The sequence below is a fragment of the Ursus americanus genome, chromosome 1 (genome assembly GCF_024610735.1).
Source record: "Ursus americanus isolate L20-20 chromosome 1, mUrsAme1.1.p, whole genome shotgun sequence".
Classification (NCBI taxonomy): domain Eukaryota; kingdom Metazoa; phylum Chordata; class Mammalia; order Carnivora; family Ursidae; genus Ursus; species Ursus americanus.
In genome coordinates, this window is record NC_142127.1 from 95121211 (window position 1) to 95142208 (window position 20998).

Genomic DNA, 20998 nt, shown 5'->3' on the forward strand with positions numbered 1-20998 from the left:
ACACATGTGCTATAATTTTATTTTAATGTGAAATGAAGTATTTTTGAAGACAGAAGCACCTTTTCATATTCGGCTAAAGTGATGAAAATACCAAGGGTGTTTCAGAAATTATATACTAAAATAAAAGAGGCTGATATGCACCCCAATGTTCATAGCAGCACTGACCACAATAGCTAAACTGTGGAAGGAGCTGAGATGCCCTTCAACAGATGACTGGATTAAGAAGATGTGGTCCATAGATACAATGGAATATTACTCAGCCATCAGAAGAACGATTACCCAACATTTGCAGCAACATGGACAGGACTGGAAGAGATTATGCTAAGTGAGATAAGTCAAGCAGAGAAAGACAATTATCATATGGTTTCACTCATTTATGGAACATAAGGAATAGCAGGGAGATCGGTAGGAGAAGGAAGGAAAGAATGAATTGGGGGTAAACAGAAGGGGGAATGAACCACGAGAGACTATGGACACTGGGAAACAAACTGAGGGTTTCAGAGGGGAGGAGGGTGGAGGATTGGGATAGGCCGGTGATGGGTATTATGGAGGGCACATATTGCATGGAGCACTGGGTGTTATACGCAAACAATGAATCATGGAACACTACATCAAAAACTAATGATGTACTGTATGGTGACTAACATAACATAATAAAACATTTAAAAAAATAAAAAAAATAAAAGAGGCTGTCAAAAAAAACCTACACACACACACAAAACCCCAAACTGTTAATGCTACACTGTGCTATGCCCTGTAAAACACCAACCATGCATTGCAGTACCTAGGTTATCTCTGTGCAATAGACAGTACGATTTATATTCTCTCTAGATAAGAAGGTGGAAGTGGTAAGAAAATCTCAGTTCTTCAGATATTTGGAAGGAATACAATGGGCACGCCTAACTCTACCTGCGTGCGATCCTTTCTCCTCTACACAATGGGTCTTGTCATTCTGTGTCCACCATTGGATCATAAACTCTACCTCTCATGTTTCCACCTCACTTTTCTTTGGATTTTAGACCTTCACCAGAATCCCAATATTTCCAAGAAGAATTACCAATTAGTCCAGCATCAATAGTTTTACTCTTTGGCCCTTCAGGTAACATTAGGACCCTGGTCCGTGACTATGGGATACCGGGACTCATTCAAAGCTACACAACTCTCATTCAGAGGAAAGCTCCATGGAAACCTGGAGAGAGAATATCTACTCCCAGAGTAGATTTTTGCAGCCTGCCGATTTTCTTTCTCTGGTCACAAAATGATCACAAAAACGATCAGACTTGTTTTCTTTTCAGCGTCATACTGACAATGCTGAAGCCTATGAGTTTCTCAGGGACCTATAAAAATATTGGATATTAGAAATAAATAGTAGCACCAAAATTCCAAAAGAAACTTCCAGATTTAACATTAGTGAATATTTAATTAAATCACTATAAAATGTGACATTAGTTCCACTTAATTAATTGTTAAATTTAGTATTAAAACAATTCTATTACATTGGAAAGCAATGTCTAGATTAGATGGTGTAATACTGCAAGAGTTCCTGAGTGTACTTGAATACTGTCTAGAAATCATAACCAGTCATGAATCAATTGGATTATTCAGTCTAATAATTTTTGAAGCAAAACTGTAAAAATGCATTCAAATTATATACAGGACAAATTACACTTAATGTGGGATTTGAGGGCACCTAACATGTTTACTATGATGTACGATGGAAGTTTTAAAACAAAGTTGAATCCATGAAGGCTTTAACATAACCCTGGCAAAACTGCCTCTTACTACTTAGACACCAGTTTATCTCAGGTAGCTTATGTGTTACTTCCAAAAAAATGCCTTCCCTAGAAATGAAAGTAGAGTTTGTAATAAGTGCACGTTGGTGTATTTTTAAAAGGCCTGCAACTCCCATGAAGACTTAAGTCATTGATTAGAAACTTTCAGCAACATGACTGATTTGGGGAAATCACAATATGTCTCTGCTACTACAGAAAACTATTGTGTAAAAGGAAAAAAAAACAAGACAGAGGAAAGATATGTCTCTGAATTTGATTTTATTTCTTTGATGCTAGATTAAAGTATTTTCTTGGTGAAAATGCACTAATCTCCTATGCTGTGTAGATGCAGAGGTTGAGAAGAGTTGCTTTCTGAAAGCGAAGAGAACTCCGATACTCACAATAATAGCAGTGGATGCCTTGGGGATTATCCTGTAACAATACCAAGGACATGATTTTGGAGAGAAATCCAATTCACTTTAAAGGGAAGATGAGAAATGATTGAGAAATGACTATTTTTAAAACAAAACAAAACAGTGGTAATTTGTATCCACTAGAACAAAAAGAAAGAATTATTAAGTCACATAGCCCACTGGGTACTTATTTAATAAAAACTTTAAGATGATTATGAATTATTACTCTGAAAACATCCCATGATATCTTGATAATGGTTTATTCCAAAAAGTTAAAATTAGTGTTTCTTTTCTTTTCTCTCTTTTTTCTTTTCTTTCTCTCTTGTTCTCTTTCTCTTTTCTCTTTATCTTTCTCTCTTTCCTCGCTTCCTCCCTTCCTGCCTTCCCTGTTTCTTTTTCTGTTTTTCCTTTTACCCTCTTATTCTCTTTCTTTCTTAATCTACTACCTTTTTCTTATTCCTTCTTATTCTCTTTACACTTGGTCTTCACAGAAATTTCATAAACAACATCAACTGTTACTTCTAGGATGATGATTGAGGGAGTTTACAAAGCAAGAGGTTTTCCTTGGGTGTAGGGATAACAGGTGCCTTTTAGTACATCATTAATCTCTTAATGGAATGAGTTTTTCTTGGGGAGGAAGGTTCTACATTAGATCTCTTTTGAGGCACATGTCCATTGTTTTTGACCCCCCCCAAAAAAAAGCCTTGGTAATTTTTATATCATCAAAATTCAGGATGGAAACTTACTGTTTTTAGTGCTATGGCTCTTAAGCTTTCCTGTTTAAGGCTCAAAGCACAGTGTATCTCCAAGGGTAACTGAACTGGACAATTTAATGTCTATGTCAAGAATCTCTGTGAGGCTTGGTTATAACCAGAATCTTTTCCAGGATTTTTGGATCTTCTTTTGGTCAAAGGAACCTTGGTGGATGTAACATCATAAAGATTCATTTCACCAACTTGGTCGCATAAATACCATAATAAATTTGAAATGCACTTAAGGACCATGTAAAACTGAAAGAAGAGGCAGAGTGAATGAGATAAAGATAAACCCAAACCTCACAGTTTTGAAAATTAAATTCAAAAATTGTTTAAAAAACGCACCACCATTAAGCAGCAATGTTACACAGTGTATGTGTGTGTGTGTGTGTGTGTGTGTGTGTTTGCCTGTGTAAGCATGTGTACATAATGAACTTACGGTCACAGTGTTAGTCTGCTACTGTAGGTAAAATCATAACCTATAGGAGCCATGTTGGGATCAAACAGTTGACTCAACTTTAGAGCCAGCCCACAGGGTGGTTGGCTAGTAGCATAAACTGCTGTGTGTAATGGGGATTTAATGGCTTATATTGCAGTACCCAAGGGGGTTTGATGAGCTGAGACATGCTCTGGATTGATGTCCAAAGGGGGTAAGGGTAGGCCTTTCCAGGTCACGACGAAATGGGGAGTTTGTGTGGATTTTGGTACTGTTCATTAGAGATATCAGTGTCTATGTTTGAAAGAGGCTGGTTAAATCAAAATCTGACTGGAAACCTAGCAGGAGAATTTAATCCCCAGGAACATCGGATAATTTAAAAGGCCTTCAATTGTGTCACTCATCAGATAATCCCTTTAACGTAAACTTGAAAAGGACCTTAAGTAAAGAAATGTTATTTGCCATCTTTTCCTAGGGAAAGATACTGAATTTTCTGACTCCATGTGACTAAACGTGCTACCACAGTAAAGGGGTATATGGAAACATTGGCCTAATTATAAAAACATGTCAACCAGGATTCTGATGAATGCTTTACCTGTTATTTTATATAACAAAAGATGATTTGCTAAGGTATGCAAGGATTTATGCTTCCTGGGAAATGAGCTTAATTTCTAGGTTATAGTGATAGTTTATGTTATCGTATGATACTGTTATATTTAAACACCTTGCAAGAGTGGCGTGAGTAGGGATACCTGGCTGCCTCAGTCACTGGAGCATGTGACTCTTGATCTCAACGTCATGAGTTCAAGCCCCACACTGGGGGTGGAGCCTAATAAATAAATAAATAAATAAATAAATAAATAAATAAATAAGAGTAGGTGAGTAGATATTAGAATCATCTGCATAAAACTAAGGAAGGGAGAGTTTCTAAACCTCATGCCTCTTCTGAAATGGACCCTAGAAGGTCACAGACCTTTGAGTGAGAATCACTGGCTTCATAAGTAGGAGAGCTAGGCTTTGAACCCAGGCCTTAAAACATTTTCTATGCTACTTTCATTGCCTTCATTTATTTTTATTTATTTATTTATTTTTTATTTTTATTTTTATTTTTTTTTAAAGATTTAATTTATTTATTTGACAGAGACAGCCAGCGAGAGAGGGAACACAAGCAGGGGGAGTGGGAGAGGAAGAAGCAGGCTCCTAGCGGAGGAGCCTGATGTGGGGCTCGATCCCAGAACGCTGGGATCACGCACGCCCTGAGCCGAAAACAGACGCTTAACGACTACACCACCCAGGCGCCCCTGCCTTCATTTATTTTTAGAAGTTGTATTGACCTTTTTAGGTTAAATTGAGTGTCTTCAGTGAAAGAAAAGTACATATTAATTGAACACTTACTATGTGGTCCCCACCAACATAAATGGCTCAAAGCCACAGCAAGCACTGCAAACGCTATGTAAGTGGTAAGGTTACAGGTCTCAGAAGAGAATCAGGGTGCTTGACAATAGGAAGGACTCACTGAAGTTGGTCTTTGGAAATGGATAAGACTTAGGCTGATGAAAGTCCACACAAGGGCACACCCTGAGGTGAAGGACAGAAGCAGGACTGAATACAGAAACTGAGAGGGGAGACAGTTGGGAGCAGGACAGTGGAAACAGAATGGAGCTGATCAGATGAAGCTAGATCACAGGAGGCCTTTGAAAATTAGTCAAGTGTGTTTGAAGTTTTTATCACATGAAATATGGAGTAACTGGAAAATTTTGAACAAGGTGGAGGGTTTCAAAGTAATCTAGGAAGCTCAGTCCATTGTGTTCAAGTTAGTCTTTTATTTTATTTTATTTTATTTTATTTTATTTTATTTTATTTTATTTTATTTTATTTTATTTTTTATTTGAGAGACAGAGAGAATATGAGTGGGGGAAGGGGCAGAGGGACAAGCGGATTCCCTGCTGAGTTCAGAACCTGACGTGGGGCTGAATCCAAGGACCTTGAGATCATGTCCTGAGCCAAATTCAGATGCTTAACCAACTGAGCCACCCAGGAGCCCCATGTCCAAGTTAGTTTTGAGGAGAGAGATTATGGGGGTCAGCAGGGAGGTCTCTCTTTCTCTCTCTCTCACACACACATATGTAGGCAACCTTATAGCTAACTCTATAACTCTATGGAGTAACCTTAGAATTAGAAATAATTTAAATACAGCCCAGATAGAAGCTGGAATATACCAGACACTCAAAAAGTAACAGTTAAAGTTTGTGACAAAAGCACAGGTGTCAATTTTTCATTGTATGACTTTTTTTCCTCTTTCTTATCAAATATCTTCATTATATATGGAAATTAACATCCTTACTGTACCTTGTTGGATGAAGGGAACTCTCTCCATCCCCAAATTCTAATCTCCAAAGCATCCTGTCCATGCTGTGGACAGCTCATTTGGATTCCTGAAATAGAAGAAAATTTATGGGAATGACTTTATAATTTGGAAAAATGCTATTATTATGAAAAATGGCAGAGTCTTAGAAGGTGGTTATAAAATTGAAAGTGAATAATGCATCAAAGAAATGCTCCACTGAAAACACGATTAAAGTATTTAGGACAAGCACAATAATATGGATTTCAAAACTAGAAAAAAAAATAGGAGAAAAGGAGGGAGGGAGAAAGGGAGGGAGAGGAAGTTTTCAAGAAGGTGGAGAAGACATTTCAGGACATAAGAGACCTATGGACCAAGCTGGAAAGAAAGTACCCAAAGTGATCATGTCACTTGCTTTTTCCCTGAATGGGGGCTCTGGCTTTAGTAATCACTCTGTGGAAACTAACCCTAAATGAGATAAAATGTCCCAGGGAACACGGGCCGTGCTTCTGTGATGGTTTCTTTATTTCTAGGAGCTGACTGCACATAAAGCTTATTTTAGAGTCCATGGTTATGAGATCGTTCCATCACCTGCCAACTACTAGCAAGCATCACAAGTATTTGAGGGGTTGAGAGAACATGCAGCGAAACAAAATGGGATTCTGGACGCTGTTCATCACTGCCAGCCTTGCTCCGCTAATACTCTGCCTTTTCCCCCTGTTCACAGAACCGAAAGTAAGCTGCAAATTAGGCCGGTCTGCCTCCACGTCAGGTGTGCCCCCTCCGCCAGTTACTCCTCTCAGGCAAGCCAGTGACCTGCAGCAGAGCCAGGTACCATCATCGTTAGCCAATCGTGATTGACTTCCTGTGATGCAACATGCCAAACGCTCCCACCTCTGTCTGTCATGTGTTGCTGTAGACAACTTTCGCATTTGCTTTTATTTTTCTCTGTGTGTATGGGTGGAGGGGGTGAGTCGTGGCAGTCTGTGTTCTCATCTGAAAAGGAAAGTCTTTCTTCTCTGTGACTGGTGAAACTTTCTTTGCTGTTTGTTACCAAATCGTTTTTTTTGTCTCTGGTTCCCATCATTCTGTAATCTTAATGTAGTAAACTTGTACTCTATGTATTGGCTTAGCGGTTATTTTTTTAACAATTCTTTCTCTCTTCCATGTTTTGTGTACTTTTATACTGTCTCTGAAAATTTATCAACATTTGATAAATTTATCTACTTTGTTTTATGTAGATTTCTTTTTAAATGTTTTGTCTACAACACTTGCACAGATGTTGTCAATGAATTTGTACATACCTTTTACCTCTTATCCTATTATACTGTAATATTTGTGGCCATTTTGCTTTTATTTCTATTTAGCTTGGAGCATGATTGTAAGACACTGTGAATATCGATGTCCTTATAAATATTCATATGCCAACTCATCTGGATTGAACATGGCAGCTAACCTTCTTTCTTAGGCCATAAAGACAAATTGACCGACCAGATAACCTAGATATTTACCAAAAACTCTAGATTAATAAGGCAATCTTTTAAATAAATGACTCTCCTATCTAATCCCAACAACATCAGAAATGTTCTCAGAAAGAGAATCTAAGTGTTTGTGCATGGTAAATAAGACCTCTATTATCACTTGGCAAAAGAGACAAGAAATAAAGGCATAAACTAAAATGTCATTTAATCCTTTACAGGAACAGTATGTTGCTCCGATGTTCATTTGGGTACCTGGTTGTCTATGGGGAATTTAGTACGGGGAAAAATCATGACACATAAATGTCTGTCTATATCCCACCCAATAGAAATTCAGTACATCGACTTAATTTGTGAAGCTTAATTGTTGTTACTGTTAAGTATTATGGGTGTTAAATAGGATAATGTCATCCTGGAGTGATTTCTCTCCGCTTCCCGGCTTTAATCTTTGCATTCATAAAACTCTTCTGAAATAGTAAATTATGAAACTAGCGATGGTACCTCCATGGGAACTGTCCGTTACTGATTAGCAAATTACATATTCATCAATTATTTAAAATGTCAAGCTATTTTAAAAACATAACTAAGCAGAATAATTGCATTTTTTTTTTCTAATGGGAGACATGATGCTTTTTAGTATTTTGGTCTGGCTTAAATACGCACAGGATTTGATTTATGAATATATGAGATATCTATAAACACGAGAGATGAGAGGCTTCTCTCAAGGGCATCTCAAGTGTCATTTAGAATTCCTTGTGTCTTCATTTAAAATGTTAAATGCTTTCATAACTCAATGTATCCAGCTCAAACACTTTTTGGACAAAAAAAGAAGTAGAAACGATAAGACAATGGATTAATAAATAACACAATTAACCTAAGATAAACTGACACTTTAGTTGATTTAAAGCTATTTCAAAAATATTACATTTACCAATATTTAACGTTTAAAAAGTTAGATACAGAAAGGAAAGAAATTTAGCTGTCAGAAGATTGCATTCACATAATCGATTTTCCAAGGACATGTATCTTGCTATTACATTACCCTCAGTGTCACAGAGTGGTTTTCTATTCTTTGTATTGTTTTCCATTTTTTCCTGATTGTCTTTATAGTTGTTTCATCCTAAGCCCCTTTAACTCTCAATGAAAGCAGGGGTAAACTTCTAGAATAAAAACAAGACACAATGTTTGTGCCTTTGCATTATCAAGTCCTTGCTCACTTGATGAAATACTCTTTATTCTTCCAAATACAGCAACATGAGAAAGCCCCTCACGTTGCTTGCACACTGTTAGTTTCCCTATAAAACCCGCAGAAATTCTGGCACAGGGTATGTGGACTGTCAGGGCTCTGAATTAGAAGGCGAGCCTCTGAGACTCTCCTCTGTGGCTTGTGACAGGTTGTAGAATTCGCCTATCCCTATATTCTGAAACTAAAGAGGTAAGCATGGCTCAGAAGAACCTTGCTTTGCACCCCTATGACCTAGCTTTGAACTAAAGTCAGTGGCTACTTATCGAAGATCCTCTTCTCTCGCAGGCTCTTGACTGAGATGTGTCTCTAAGTAACAACAAGGATGAGACTGCCCTTTGTTTGGTTATCCAAGGCAGTGGTGACCTGTGGACTGTAAGAGTGAATATTTATACACGACTCAGATATGGAACGTCTAGCATTATCAAACAATCACTCTCATCGCTTCTTAAGTAGTTTTTTCCAATACCAGGATTCCCAGCAATTATTTTTTTAAATTTTTTATTATGTTATATTAGTCACCATACAATACATCATTAGTTTTTGATGTAGTGTCCCAGCCATTATTTAAACACAGAATGCTTAATAGGAGATGAACCCACTTCTTACTAGGAAATCATGGAGAAACTACATGATTTCTTTAAAACAAACAAAAGCAATCACTAATCCCTAAAATAATTCCAACGGTGCTTATCAGTTGAGGAACTTGGCTTTAGGACGTGTGTGCCATTTCAGCCACATTAAGGAACATTACCATTCAGAGAGAAGGAATTGTGTTTTCTTTCAGATTGTTTATTCATATCTTATCGCTTTTCCATTTCCTCAGTACAAGTTTTTGACTTACCATTACATGTAGTGGTAGGGGTTTTCTAAGAAGTGTTGCAAGAGGGACATATGGAAGTGCCTGACATTGCTTTAGCAGAGAAGTACAGAGGTGCCCACAAGTCCCCCCCCGCCAGCCTTGGCCAATAATGATGGCCCGCCCCGAAGAGTCTAGAGACAGTCATTACTCACTGAGCCACAGAAGAGCCTAGGGCCAACAGTGACTGTCCGCCATGAACGTGTGTGTATTAAAAACGGTCAAGATAACATTTGCTTGGTTTTGCAATCTTTGGGCCTCAGATAACTACAGCAGACACAAGATTTGTAGAAATGTGTAATCTTATCTGACTGGAAGTTCAAAATATGAAGAGAAAATGTAATGCTCAGGAAAGAAGTGAGTTGTAAAGCATTTAGAGTACAATATTCTTTGAAACTTGGAGAGATGAAAACAGGTTTTTTTCTTTCTTAATTCACTCCAGAATAAGTAGACTAGACATGGGGCAAGACATTTCCTTGGAATTTTATTGCAATGCGGCCACATATTTTGGCATTTGTCTTAAAGCAGATCTTTAGAAATTAAACTGAATTTCAGTTCCTGCTATGAAAATGTTATTTTCTTTCCTTAGTTATAAAAGTAAAATGGCATGGAAGTCATACTGAACTTGGAGCACATGTAACTTTCTCTTTTTTCCTTCTGTAGTAAAGTAGAAAACCATGTGTTTAGAAGAAAGGGTGTAACCACTTTTGCAGACAGTAGAAAATGATGTTCATGCTGTTCCTCTGTATCAGGCCAGGAACAAGCCTACCTCTTGGAATATGACCTCCATTCCATTGGTGATGATACCATCCGTAGTCTTGCTGCAGCAGGTGATAGGACAGCAGCTAATGCTCGTGGCCTTGGGAAAGCCATGCTTTCTCTCAGGAATGGAGCAGCTAGGCAGTGTCTCCACACAGAAGTGCCAGCTTTCCTTGGACAGATGTCCCAAAGAATGCTTGTATTTGTTTTTCAGGGAAGGAAGGAGATGAGCATTACACCTTCCACTGTATGCGCACACGCACTTAAACACCGTCATTTCCAGACACTTAGGCTCCTTCATACACATAAGCTCTCACATACTCACACCTACACGTACATACTTGTTCACGCTCACTCACTCATGAATGTACACACTTCACATTTGTGAAATAACAGATCCCCACGTGGAATCAGGGAATCACAGAGCAGTGATCACATCACGTCACAGAATCGCATCGCAGTAACTGTGACCTAAGCGTTGAAATGAAACTTCACCTTCTCCCTGTGGCTAGTTTATCCTTTGAAACTGTATTATATCTGATGATCCGTGATCTTGGGGAAGTGTTAGGAAAAGGCCATCTGTAATTTCCTTTGGACATACATTGCGAAGGCTGACAGACCCAAATCTCTTTAGAAATCTCACAGTAGCCTCCAAAGCCATTATCTCTTGTTTTGTGGGCCCTCCACGCCATGAGAGATGCCTCTTCATTACCTAGGACAGGCCTCACCACGGCTGCTGGCCAGACAAGCACACCCACGTCCTTTCAACTTGCTCCTTCAGGATGATTTCTCAAATGTTTATTCCTTTCAGTGCCAGTCCTCTGGCCTCTTTCCAAGCTCCTAACATCCCCCTTCAGTTTGATGACCCTGCTGGAGCATAATGAGAGCCAACCCCGGGCTGGCTGCAGAGTAGAACACGTTCTTTTTTCCCATGGATGCCATAGCTGTGTCTGCATGCCAGCATCCAGCCAGGTTGCCCAGATAATGGAAGAACGTGTTGGGTGTCCAAAGCTTGACACATATCCAGTCTGTGTTCTGGCTGTGCCTAGATGTCAAAAATTGTTTTTTAGATACCTGGAAAAAAGGAAGGTAAATCATTCAAAGTTAGGGATTAGGGATCGGTATATGTGATTCTGATTAGGAATCAGTATATGTGATTCTGTGACAAGGCCTGTGCCCCATTCCAGGCATACCTCTAACGGCCAGCACACTGTGTGAGACTCAGTGATCTTTTGCTGACTGACAAAATTTCTCTCTTGATAAATGTCCCTCTCTATACATCCTTGAAAAAATGTTTTTCTCACACAATCTAATTTTGTCCTTTTCCTTAGTCTCCCACCTCCAATGCAGTGGGATGCATTGATTCGCCCCACAGCCTCAGTAATGCTTTGTCTCAAAGCTTTGAGAAGACCACTGCTCTTTCTCAAGATCTGCATGAGTTCTGGGCTTTCATTTAATTTTCCATTTAGTCAGAACATTTGCACATAAAATGTATAGGAGCCTAGAAAGCATAAGGAAGGTGAAAGACAAAGGGAGAGTATATTGACATAAATACTCAAACAAAGACATAGAAAGGAATTCTGTTTTCATCCACTCCATGTCTACCTACATCTCTGAATGATGTAACCTTAAAGGGTATGTTCTTATTTAACCTCACCTTCCATGCATAGGATCAAGTAGAAAAAGAAAAATTTAAAGAGTTGAGAAGCTTCAACAGTGTTTTCTCTTTAGAATTTCCATGCTACCATCAGCATGGATAGAACTTATTTTACTAAGACTGTTCATAATTTATTCTAGCCTTAAGTCTTGTAGACCTAGAACCTATATATATTAAGAGGTTTCATCTGATCAGTTGTATATACATTTTCATGTGCTTTCTCTCTAGGAGCTGAAGTTTTGTGGTGGGTGGGAGAGAATGGTGTTAGGAAGGGAGGGAACAGGAGAGGTGGTGGGGGAGTGTGTGCCATCCCAACTTAATATGATGAAGGGCTCCTTCTCTACTGTCCCTTGCTCAAATATTGAACAAACTTTTGTTGTTGTTGTTGTTGTTGTTAAGACCCTGTGAATATTCCAGTTCCTCCTATAAGACCTGACCCGAGAGAGTGTTCTGCGTTGTATTTGTACTTTACACAGCTGATTGGATTCTGTGCTCATGATTACAGAGCAGGATGGAAATGGAGGAAAAGCAGAAACAGAACACACAGCCAAGCAGCCAACGCTGAACTCACTTCATTAACACATAGCTGCCCACCACAGAGCTTCCTTCAGGCCATACAATAGATTTAAAAATGACTCCTATCGTTTGCTTCCTTCTGCGTACAAGTTACCTTGACGTATATTTCCAAATATGTAAAACCCAACAGGGGTACTTGGAAACCCCTACTATGTTTACAATGCAACATCATCACGCTGGAGAAGGGTTTATCTGTACTAACTTCAAATTGTAAAGTAAAGTGTTATGTTAACAAAGATTATGTTACAAAGAAATTATAGTTGTTATAATAATGATGTTTACTGAAGAGATTGGATCTAGGCCTGTGAAACGTGGAATAAATTAATATTATAAGTAAGAATGTCAGTGTTTATATTGATCCATTGCCATGCATTATGGCAAAAGTACATTAAAATAATGCAAGTGCCAAAAAACAAAAAAAGCAGTATCTTATGTGTGCTCTCAATAATCCTGTCTGATTGCTTTATATAAATACTAGCCTTGAGTACCCATTGACACGCTATATAATTAATTTCATATTTAAAGGAAAAGCAAAATTTTGTGATCACTTTTAAATAACAGTAATATGTGTAATGAAATATTGGCATTACTTGATTTCTACTTTTATAAAGAATTCAAGGAGCAGAGACTCAGAATGCTTTTTACAACACACTACAGTGTAGCTGAGAAGTTTGACATGTTATTTAGGCAGCCCATGTTAACTTTTGTATATTTCAAGGGGCAGACTATTTGGGAGTCACCTTTTAAAGACCAGTAGTCTCATGACCCGTCTCTCAATAACACCATTATCGAGTAGGATGAACCAATCCCCACCCCCCCAGAATAATTTGCCATTTATTTCCTTAGAGTAGAAGGCAGAATGTAATAAACAAGAGGATGTTCTCTAAGAAGTCATGAACCAGTTGACACTGAGGGGAGGGGATGGGGACACACGGGCTGTGAGAGTGTCCACCTCTGACTCCGCTGTAGTCCCTGATTCCTGCGTGCATCCTTCTTCTCAGCATCAGAGTCCATAACCCACCAGACCTGCAGGTGAAAGTATGAAGTATCTTAAGGATATACTCCAGCATTCTTTAACCCATGGAAAATCCAGAAATTGTTTGGATTTCTTAGATGAGGTTTGCATCATAAAAACCAAGTGCTATTTCTTGTCATCGCTGCCGTGCTATATTCCAGGACTGTGCTGAGAGCTTCTTGACACTGTGGCAGTGGAGCTCTCTACAGTTTTAGCCTGTGGGTCCTGTTATCATCCCACATTACAACTGCGGGTACTCGAATACTTTGTCCAAGTTTTGTACTTAGTAAATGTCAGTCTGTGATCTTAGCTGCTCAGCTACTTAGAGGATGAAGGACTTCTTTTAGAGTCCTGAATCCACCCGTTAGTACTGTGTGAACTTGAATACATTGTTCAGCTCTTCAGCGTCTGTTTTCTTATCTGTAAACTGGGCACAGTGTTCTGTGCCCTGGATGATGGTTGTTGTCTTTGAGGATTAATGGAATAACATATGTAGGGAAAGTCTTGAATGGACAGACAGAAACTGCTAGAAAATACTCATTCTTTCTCTTTTCCCTTATAGCTTTTCTTCTTCCAAAAATTTACTCCCCTGCTTGCTAAGAAATTCCAAGTGAGAAAATTGTTCTAATCAGTGGTGTTCCGATGGGGGTGGGCAAGGAGGGAATGGTTCTTTCCCCCTGTATCCCTGACCTTGTTTAGAACTGCTGGTGCACGGTAATACTAAAAAGCAGACAGACTTTTAGTCACTTTGTTACTGATTTTAAATTCTCTAGACAGTGCATCTCCTTATTGCCAGCATCTGAGATGGATTACTTTCTCCCACCACCTTCTCAGTACACTTGATGCAATTATATTCATTATTCCTTTTTCAAATAGGAAATTAGCTACTTGATTATTTACTATATAATAGGAATTTGTATCTGGCGTGTCTTCTTACCTTATAGGTCTCATGTGTGGCTTGGAAGCCAAGTGAGTAGAAACCAACTAAGGTTATCATTTCAGAAAGGCCACCTGCCCCCTAATACTACTTTACTCTTCTATCTGAGTGAAAGTAGGAATGACGTAAAGAAAAGTTTAGGCTGCAGGGGAAGCCCTTACCTGCTGGGGTCAAGACAAAAGATGCAGAGATGAAGGATAAGTTTGTTACCAACTTCAACACTAAAAAGTTTCCCCAGACCACAGTTTTGTGTGTTTTTTTAAAATAATTTATTTATTCATGAGAGACAGAGATAGAGAGAGAGGCAGAGGGAGAAGCAGACTCCTTGATGAGCAGGTAACCCGATGCAGGACTTGATTCCAGGACGCTGGGATCATGACCTGAGCAGAAGGCAGATGCTTAACCCACTGAGCCACCCAGACACCCAGACCACAGTTTTAAATGCCTTTTTCTCCTACACACACATGCATTTATCCACAAGCGTGCCCATTATAATATTTTATCCTATGATATTGATCTGACTGTTCTGTATTTTCATTCCTATTTTGCCTTTTAATGGAAAAAGCATTCAGGATATTGCATTATAAATTGTTATGTACACATGAGGCCTGAATTTTAACCACGTTCGGGCTTCCCGAGTGAACGTGTGCCCAGCCTCGCCACGATCCATGGTTGTAAAGGGGCACTGCTTTGTATTTCTTAAGCAAAGTCAGAGACTATATATATATATATTCCTCTGTAGCTTCATTTGTTCCTCTTCAGATGCCAAGGGCATTCTAGTTTCCAAGACTGGCGATAATATGGACATATTCGGGAAAGTAAAGCTAAGGGTCTTAAATCCATGTATGTCCCATCAGTTTATTCCATGTGTTTCTAAGCTGATCTTTCAAGTTTCCAATTCCGTGTCTATTTTTATTAAATGATTAGATAATAGAGACCCCGGGAAGGAGGGCAGTTGAAAATATTTAACTGCTAGACTTGTTCCAAATGTCCATATACTTGAAAGCAATGCTTTGGCTCAGTCTAGAGAACAGATTACCAATGTATCACTGTAGAGCTTGTTGGACTTGTATACAGATAGATAGCCACTGTAGGACCATTAAAGCTTTCCGATTGCTAACTCCATTTGAGAGCTAAACGCTACGGTTGTGTTCTGCTGCCAGTTGTTAGCAGAAGTCCACAGACACGTTCCCCATCATAGGCTGTCACTGTTGAAATGAGTATCAGGCTGCAGATGGAGCTGGACCATCTAGTGCGGGGAAGGTCACATAACATTAGGTGGACGCCTAGTGCCACCTAGCAGCCAAAGTGTGCTTTACAATCTGTACTTGGATTTTAAAACTAAGCGACTCAAAACTGATTTATGACAGAGAAAATACGCTGTTTGCGAAAGTAACCATAATACTTATAGAAACCCAGAACAAACGTCTTTTATGATACTTGTTTTGGATAATTTTCATGACTTTAGTCTTGCAATTTTAGGTTGTCTAACTTTTCAATATACCTTCCTGTACTTTTGGGGGTGGGAGGGAATAACGAACAGCAGCCAGTGATTTCTGAATGCTATGCATTATTGATGATGAGATGCAACTCTTTTCCTTAGGACTTATGACGTCTTCTGTGCATTGTAATTTCCTAAATCCAAACTGAGCCTCAAGGAAAGGAGGTCATTTTTTCTTGTGTTGCATCTGAAAAGAAAACTGGCAAAGGGAGCTTGACTGGCTGAATGCAAGGATGCCTGTTGACTGCTTTTGTTTATCACCAGCATATTTGAAACATATTGTGTAGGATTCTTTCCTGAAAAGAGAGGCCTCCCTAACTAGTGGGTAAAATTACCTCCAACTTAAATTACACGTGGAGCAGGAGGAGATGTGTATGCTGTAGTAAAGTTGGCTCAGAGTCATACTACATTTGACTCTGAATAATAAATACTCTCACATTACGAGTGCCTTATTCAGGAAGCCCTAGAAATCTTCACTTTCTCCACTTAGTTCACCTGCTGGACAAACTGTTGTTCTCTGTTCTGTGCAGCAAATAAACACTATCCTTCTCATTGAAAGCATCTTTCCCAAATAAAATAGATTTCCAAAGTGGCATTTATTGGGGGCTTATTATGTGCTTGCCCCCATGTTCAAGAAGTTATATTATCTAATTTTATTCTCACAGCCTACATGTGCAGTAGATAACATTATCCCCATTTCACTGATGGGAAAACCGAGTTTCATAGCTAGTGGCTATGTGGACGTGAGGGGTAAGCCCGGGTGGTTCTATCTACTCGGTGTTTGTTTTCTTTTCTACCAGAAATAGCTGCCCTTCTGACTTTGCTCTTTTCATATAACTCCGTTTCATTTCCGTTAATGCCGTTTCTTTATTTAATCATTCTTTGGTTTTTCCAGGTCTTGCCTTTGAACACCTCTAGATTAAAAGCTCACATAGCGGAGGGTCAAATTCAACTCAGACTTCAACTGAGCAAGGTACCACCTAAGAACAGGATCTCCAAGGGTGAGGTGGGGCCGGGAATGCAGCTCCTGGAAGGAAGCTAGAGGTCACTCGTTGACTGTCCTTCTCTTATGGACCGTGCGTGGGGGTCCTGAGAAACCAGCCACGCAGCCACAGGTGTGCGGCGTGTGAATGAGTGTGTGCATGCGCACGAGGAGGAACGTGAACACTCGAGCACATCTTTTCACACACTGAAAAGAAAACACACCCTCTCGCACACACGCACACATAAACGCAGCTTCTAGAGCCCCGGAGTAGATTCAGCCAGCCGCACACAAAGGACAAAGAATGTACTCACCAAGATTTATGCAGCCCTGGGCTTCCGTGGGGAACCTGTGAACAGACACCTTAAACTGGGTGGGGTGGGGGGTGACCAACTATACTATCACTCCAAAGCCTTTGTTTCCCAAAATAAATGCAGCATTGGAGCTACTTGATAATCCCTAGTTGTCAGCTTTTTTGACGCGGATGGAGTCTGGAAGGTTGAACATCGTGACTTAGCTCCCAGGAAATGAGGAAGTTACTTGAAGGACCAGAAGGTGTCAAGAGTAATCATACCCACCCCATCGTGAAAGGGTTGAGGCTTTTCAGGAGAGGCCAATGAGCAAGTCAGGGATCATTCAGGCTACAACCTAGGCAGGAACGCGATCTATGCTGTCGCTTGTCTGATAGTCACCTGAATGATGAAACGAGGAAACTTTAGAGAACTCTTACATGGGAAGCACTTCACATCCCATGGTTGCTTTCCACAGGCCTCATGGAATTTCCAGGTATTTTGATTTCTACATCCATATGAAATGAGACAATGAATATGAAATCCCGTTTTAAGCTAGAATGTTTAAAGGCAAATGCTTATTTTCAGTAATTTATTATTTAACATGTAGGCTTTTTTTTTGGGGGGGGGGGGGAACATTTAACATTGCTGGGGCCAAGACGTGCAAGGCATTTGAGGATGTATGGTGCATTAGGGGGAAACAAGAGAAGCCACAGGACAGGAGAGCAGAAGATAGCGAGACTGGTGCCTGCCAGTGCGGCTTTATGAGAGGCTCATGCTTTTCCCCAGCTCAGGTCCACTCTCCCCACCTGTCCCCATATCCAGCCTCCACACCAACAAGAGAGTGCCATGTGTTTGTTGACTCCTCAGTGCAGAGTTCTGTAAAGTATGCCCATTGCCTACAGGATGGAATATAAAGTGCTTTTGCATGGGTTTCAAGGAGTGTATGATCGGGCCCCGGTCTTTCTGTTCAGCTTCACTATCCGGCACCCTATCTGGTACATCTCATGCCCATCCACTACCCTCCATGGTTTTCTCACTTTCAAATGCCCCCGGGATGTCTCCAAGATTTGCCCGACACTTATTTCTTCTTGGATTACCCTCCCTCATCCTGGCCTCCTGGAAACCATTACTTATCAATAGGTCAAGTCTGGAATCAATTGTGTTCTCCCATTTCCTGAGGCTGCTGCCACCCTCCCAAGCATATCTCCTTGTCCACAGCTCCCCTGTATTTTATACTTGGTGTGCCTTATTTTTGTATAAAGGAGAACGCTGTCTGAGGGATATTGTCTTCTGTTCTGTTTGTTACCCAGAAAAGCCATCTGGGGAAAGGTCAGATTAGATAAATTCCTTTACTATCAGAGTTCTTAATTTGCAGATGTGCATTGGAAATTGCAAAGAGGAGGCTATCACATATCATGCTTTTCAAATATATTTGACCATGGGACCCCCCTTTTTTTTTTGTTTTTCCAAAGAGAATCTCTTTTGATTCCAAAAATGCAGCTTATAATTGTTTGCATTAGATCGTAGACCCTTTGAGGGCTGGGGTGTATATGTTCATCTTAGAAATCTCTAGTTGTCTTAGTACATATTGAATGAATAAATTAATTAATGCTAAAGGCGGAAACAGATAGGCATCTCATTGTAAAGCTGTTATAATAATTTGCAGAAGCATTTGGGCTCCTGACAGGTGGCTCGGCACATAGTCATTGCACATGCCCACCTCCATTAATTTGCTATTTTTACCTGCTGGCGGAGGATGAGAGACAAATGTTAGAGAAGAGAATTAAAATTTAGGTACCACTGAGAGAGATAACACAATGCCTGCAATTCACACGAAAAGGGAAATACCTACTCAGTTCATTACTAAACATTGATTTTTTTAATAAAAAAAAAGCAGCTTTATTGACACAAAGAGGAAGAGTATGTCATGGGGACCACTAGAGAGAGATAAACTTTAATGATGCAAGTATATATTTAAGATAGAACATAAAGTGGGATTGGAGGACACACTAAGACCTTTATGCTTCCTAATAGAAGTGATAATGACATCCTCTCCCCACAAATAGTTCAATATGAAATTTTTTCTCTCTTTTTTAGAAAGATTTTATTTATTTGAGAGAAAGAAAGAGAGAGAGAGAGAGCACCAGCTATGGGGAGGGGCAGAGAGAGAGGGAGAAGACTCCCCTCTGTGCAGGGAGCCCAATGCGGGACTCAATCCCAGGACCCTGAGATCATGACCTGAGCCAAAGGTAGACACTTCACCAACTGAGCCACCCAAGCGCCCCTGAAGTTTTATCTCTTAAAATAACACAAAACTTATATCACATTTATACTTCTGACACCTGCCACAATGTGTATTCATTAGTTCATATTGCAAGGTGTGGATGGTTTCCCCCCACACCACCAAGCAATTCTCCAACCCCAGTTGGGGGTTCTACAACTTAACTCAATTTGCAGATGGCACCAGATACCACAGGTGGAGGGCTCGGTTCTCCAAGACTGACCCCACCTCTGATGCCATAATGGAAACTCCAGGTTGTCACTGGGCTATAAATCAGAGGTTCCTATGACCCCCTCCTTGGGTTCAGGTACTTGGCCGGAGCGGCTCACAGAACTCAGAGAAACCTTTTACTTCCTAGATCCCTGGTTTATTATGAAAGAATATACATCAGGATGGCTAGATGGAGGAGGTGCATAGGGCAAGGTCTGGGGAAGGAGCTCATTGAACCCCCTTCTGTCTGAATCTCCCCATGGTCACCAACCTGTGGAAGGAAGCTCGCAGAACTTCCTCCTTTTGGGTTTTCATGGAGACTTCATTAAGTAGGTCCAGTTGATTAAATCATTCGCTATTGATGATTGAACTCATTCTCCAGGGCCTCTTCCCTCCCCAGAAGTGGGTGGGACTAAAAAGTTCTGACCCTCTAATCACATGTTTGGCTCCACCAACAGCCAGCTCCCATCCTTCCAGCTTTCCAAAAGTCATCTCATTAACATAACAAAAGACACCCTTCCAATTCTCCTGGCAGGTAATTCCAAGGGTTCTAGGAGCAGTGTGCCAGGAATGGAGATGAAGACCAAGTATAAATTCCTTATTATAAATCACACTATCACAGTCTATATATATTCTACTTGATCTAAATTTTCTTTTCACAAAATTTTGCATAAGGTTATTGAAGCTGAACTTCTTTCTGGCTTGCATTCTCTCTCTTTTTCTACCGTTTGGCCTCAGATTTGCTGGGTGGATGCCCTAAACACAGGAGAACTCTTCTCTTGGGTGATTGAGCACATGGTACATGCCCACGGAATTTTTTTTTTAAAGATTTTATTTATTTATTTGACAGAGACAGCCAGCGAGAGAGGGAACACAAGCAGGGGGAGTGGGAGAGGAAGAAGCAGGCTTCCAGCGGAGGAGCCCGATGTGGGGCTCCATCCCAGAACGCTGGGATCACATCCTGAGCCGAAGGCAGCCGCTTAAGGACTGCGCCACCCAGGCGCCCCCATGCCCACGGAATTTCTAAAGCTACTCCAGCAGCCAAATTTAAATACAAAGGCAAAGAACTTAAATAGGTTTTTAAAAAGTTGTGAGAACTGTCAGTGACAAAGAGCTATTTACCACTCTAGTATGTTCACTTAAAAGAAAGTCTACCTTCCAGCTCTACTGTTTTCTCAGAATGACTCACGAGAGGGAGACTATTAATGCAGCTGTTAACGGTGTCACGAATTGTGTGTGAAGATTTGCTAAAGCTGCCAGTAGGGGGCAGCATTTTGCCTTTCCCTATTTCCTTTAAAACTCTTGAGGGATTTTACAGGTCCCCCAGGGAGTGCTACATTTCAATATTCATCATGGAGATGGAGAGAAATGACCCAGAGAGGTGAGGCTAAGGGACTGGTCTGGAGTAGAGCATGTCATGTTTTTTCCTCCCTCCTCTTCCTGTCCATCATCTTTCCTTCCTCTCTCTCTTAGCGACTCCCAGGGGC

The 20998-nt window shown here is 40.2% G+C and overlaps 1 protein-coding gene across 1 annotated transcript in view; it reads left to right on the forward strand.

Annotated features, from left to right (window-relative positions):
- NYAP2 (neuronal tyrosine-phosphorylated phosphoinositide-3-kinase adaptor 2) overlaps window positions 1–20998 on the forward strand; it is a 144838-nt gene that overhangs the window by 94988 nt on the left and 28852 nt on the right. The window contains exon 4 of the mRNA XM_045775326.2: window positions 6448–6551. Within this exon, the coding sequence (XP_045631282.2) occupies window positions 6448–6551 (104 nt within the window). The remainder of the gene's footprint in view (window positions 1–6447; window positions 6552–20998) is intronic.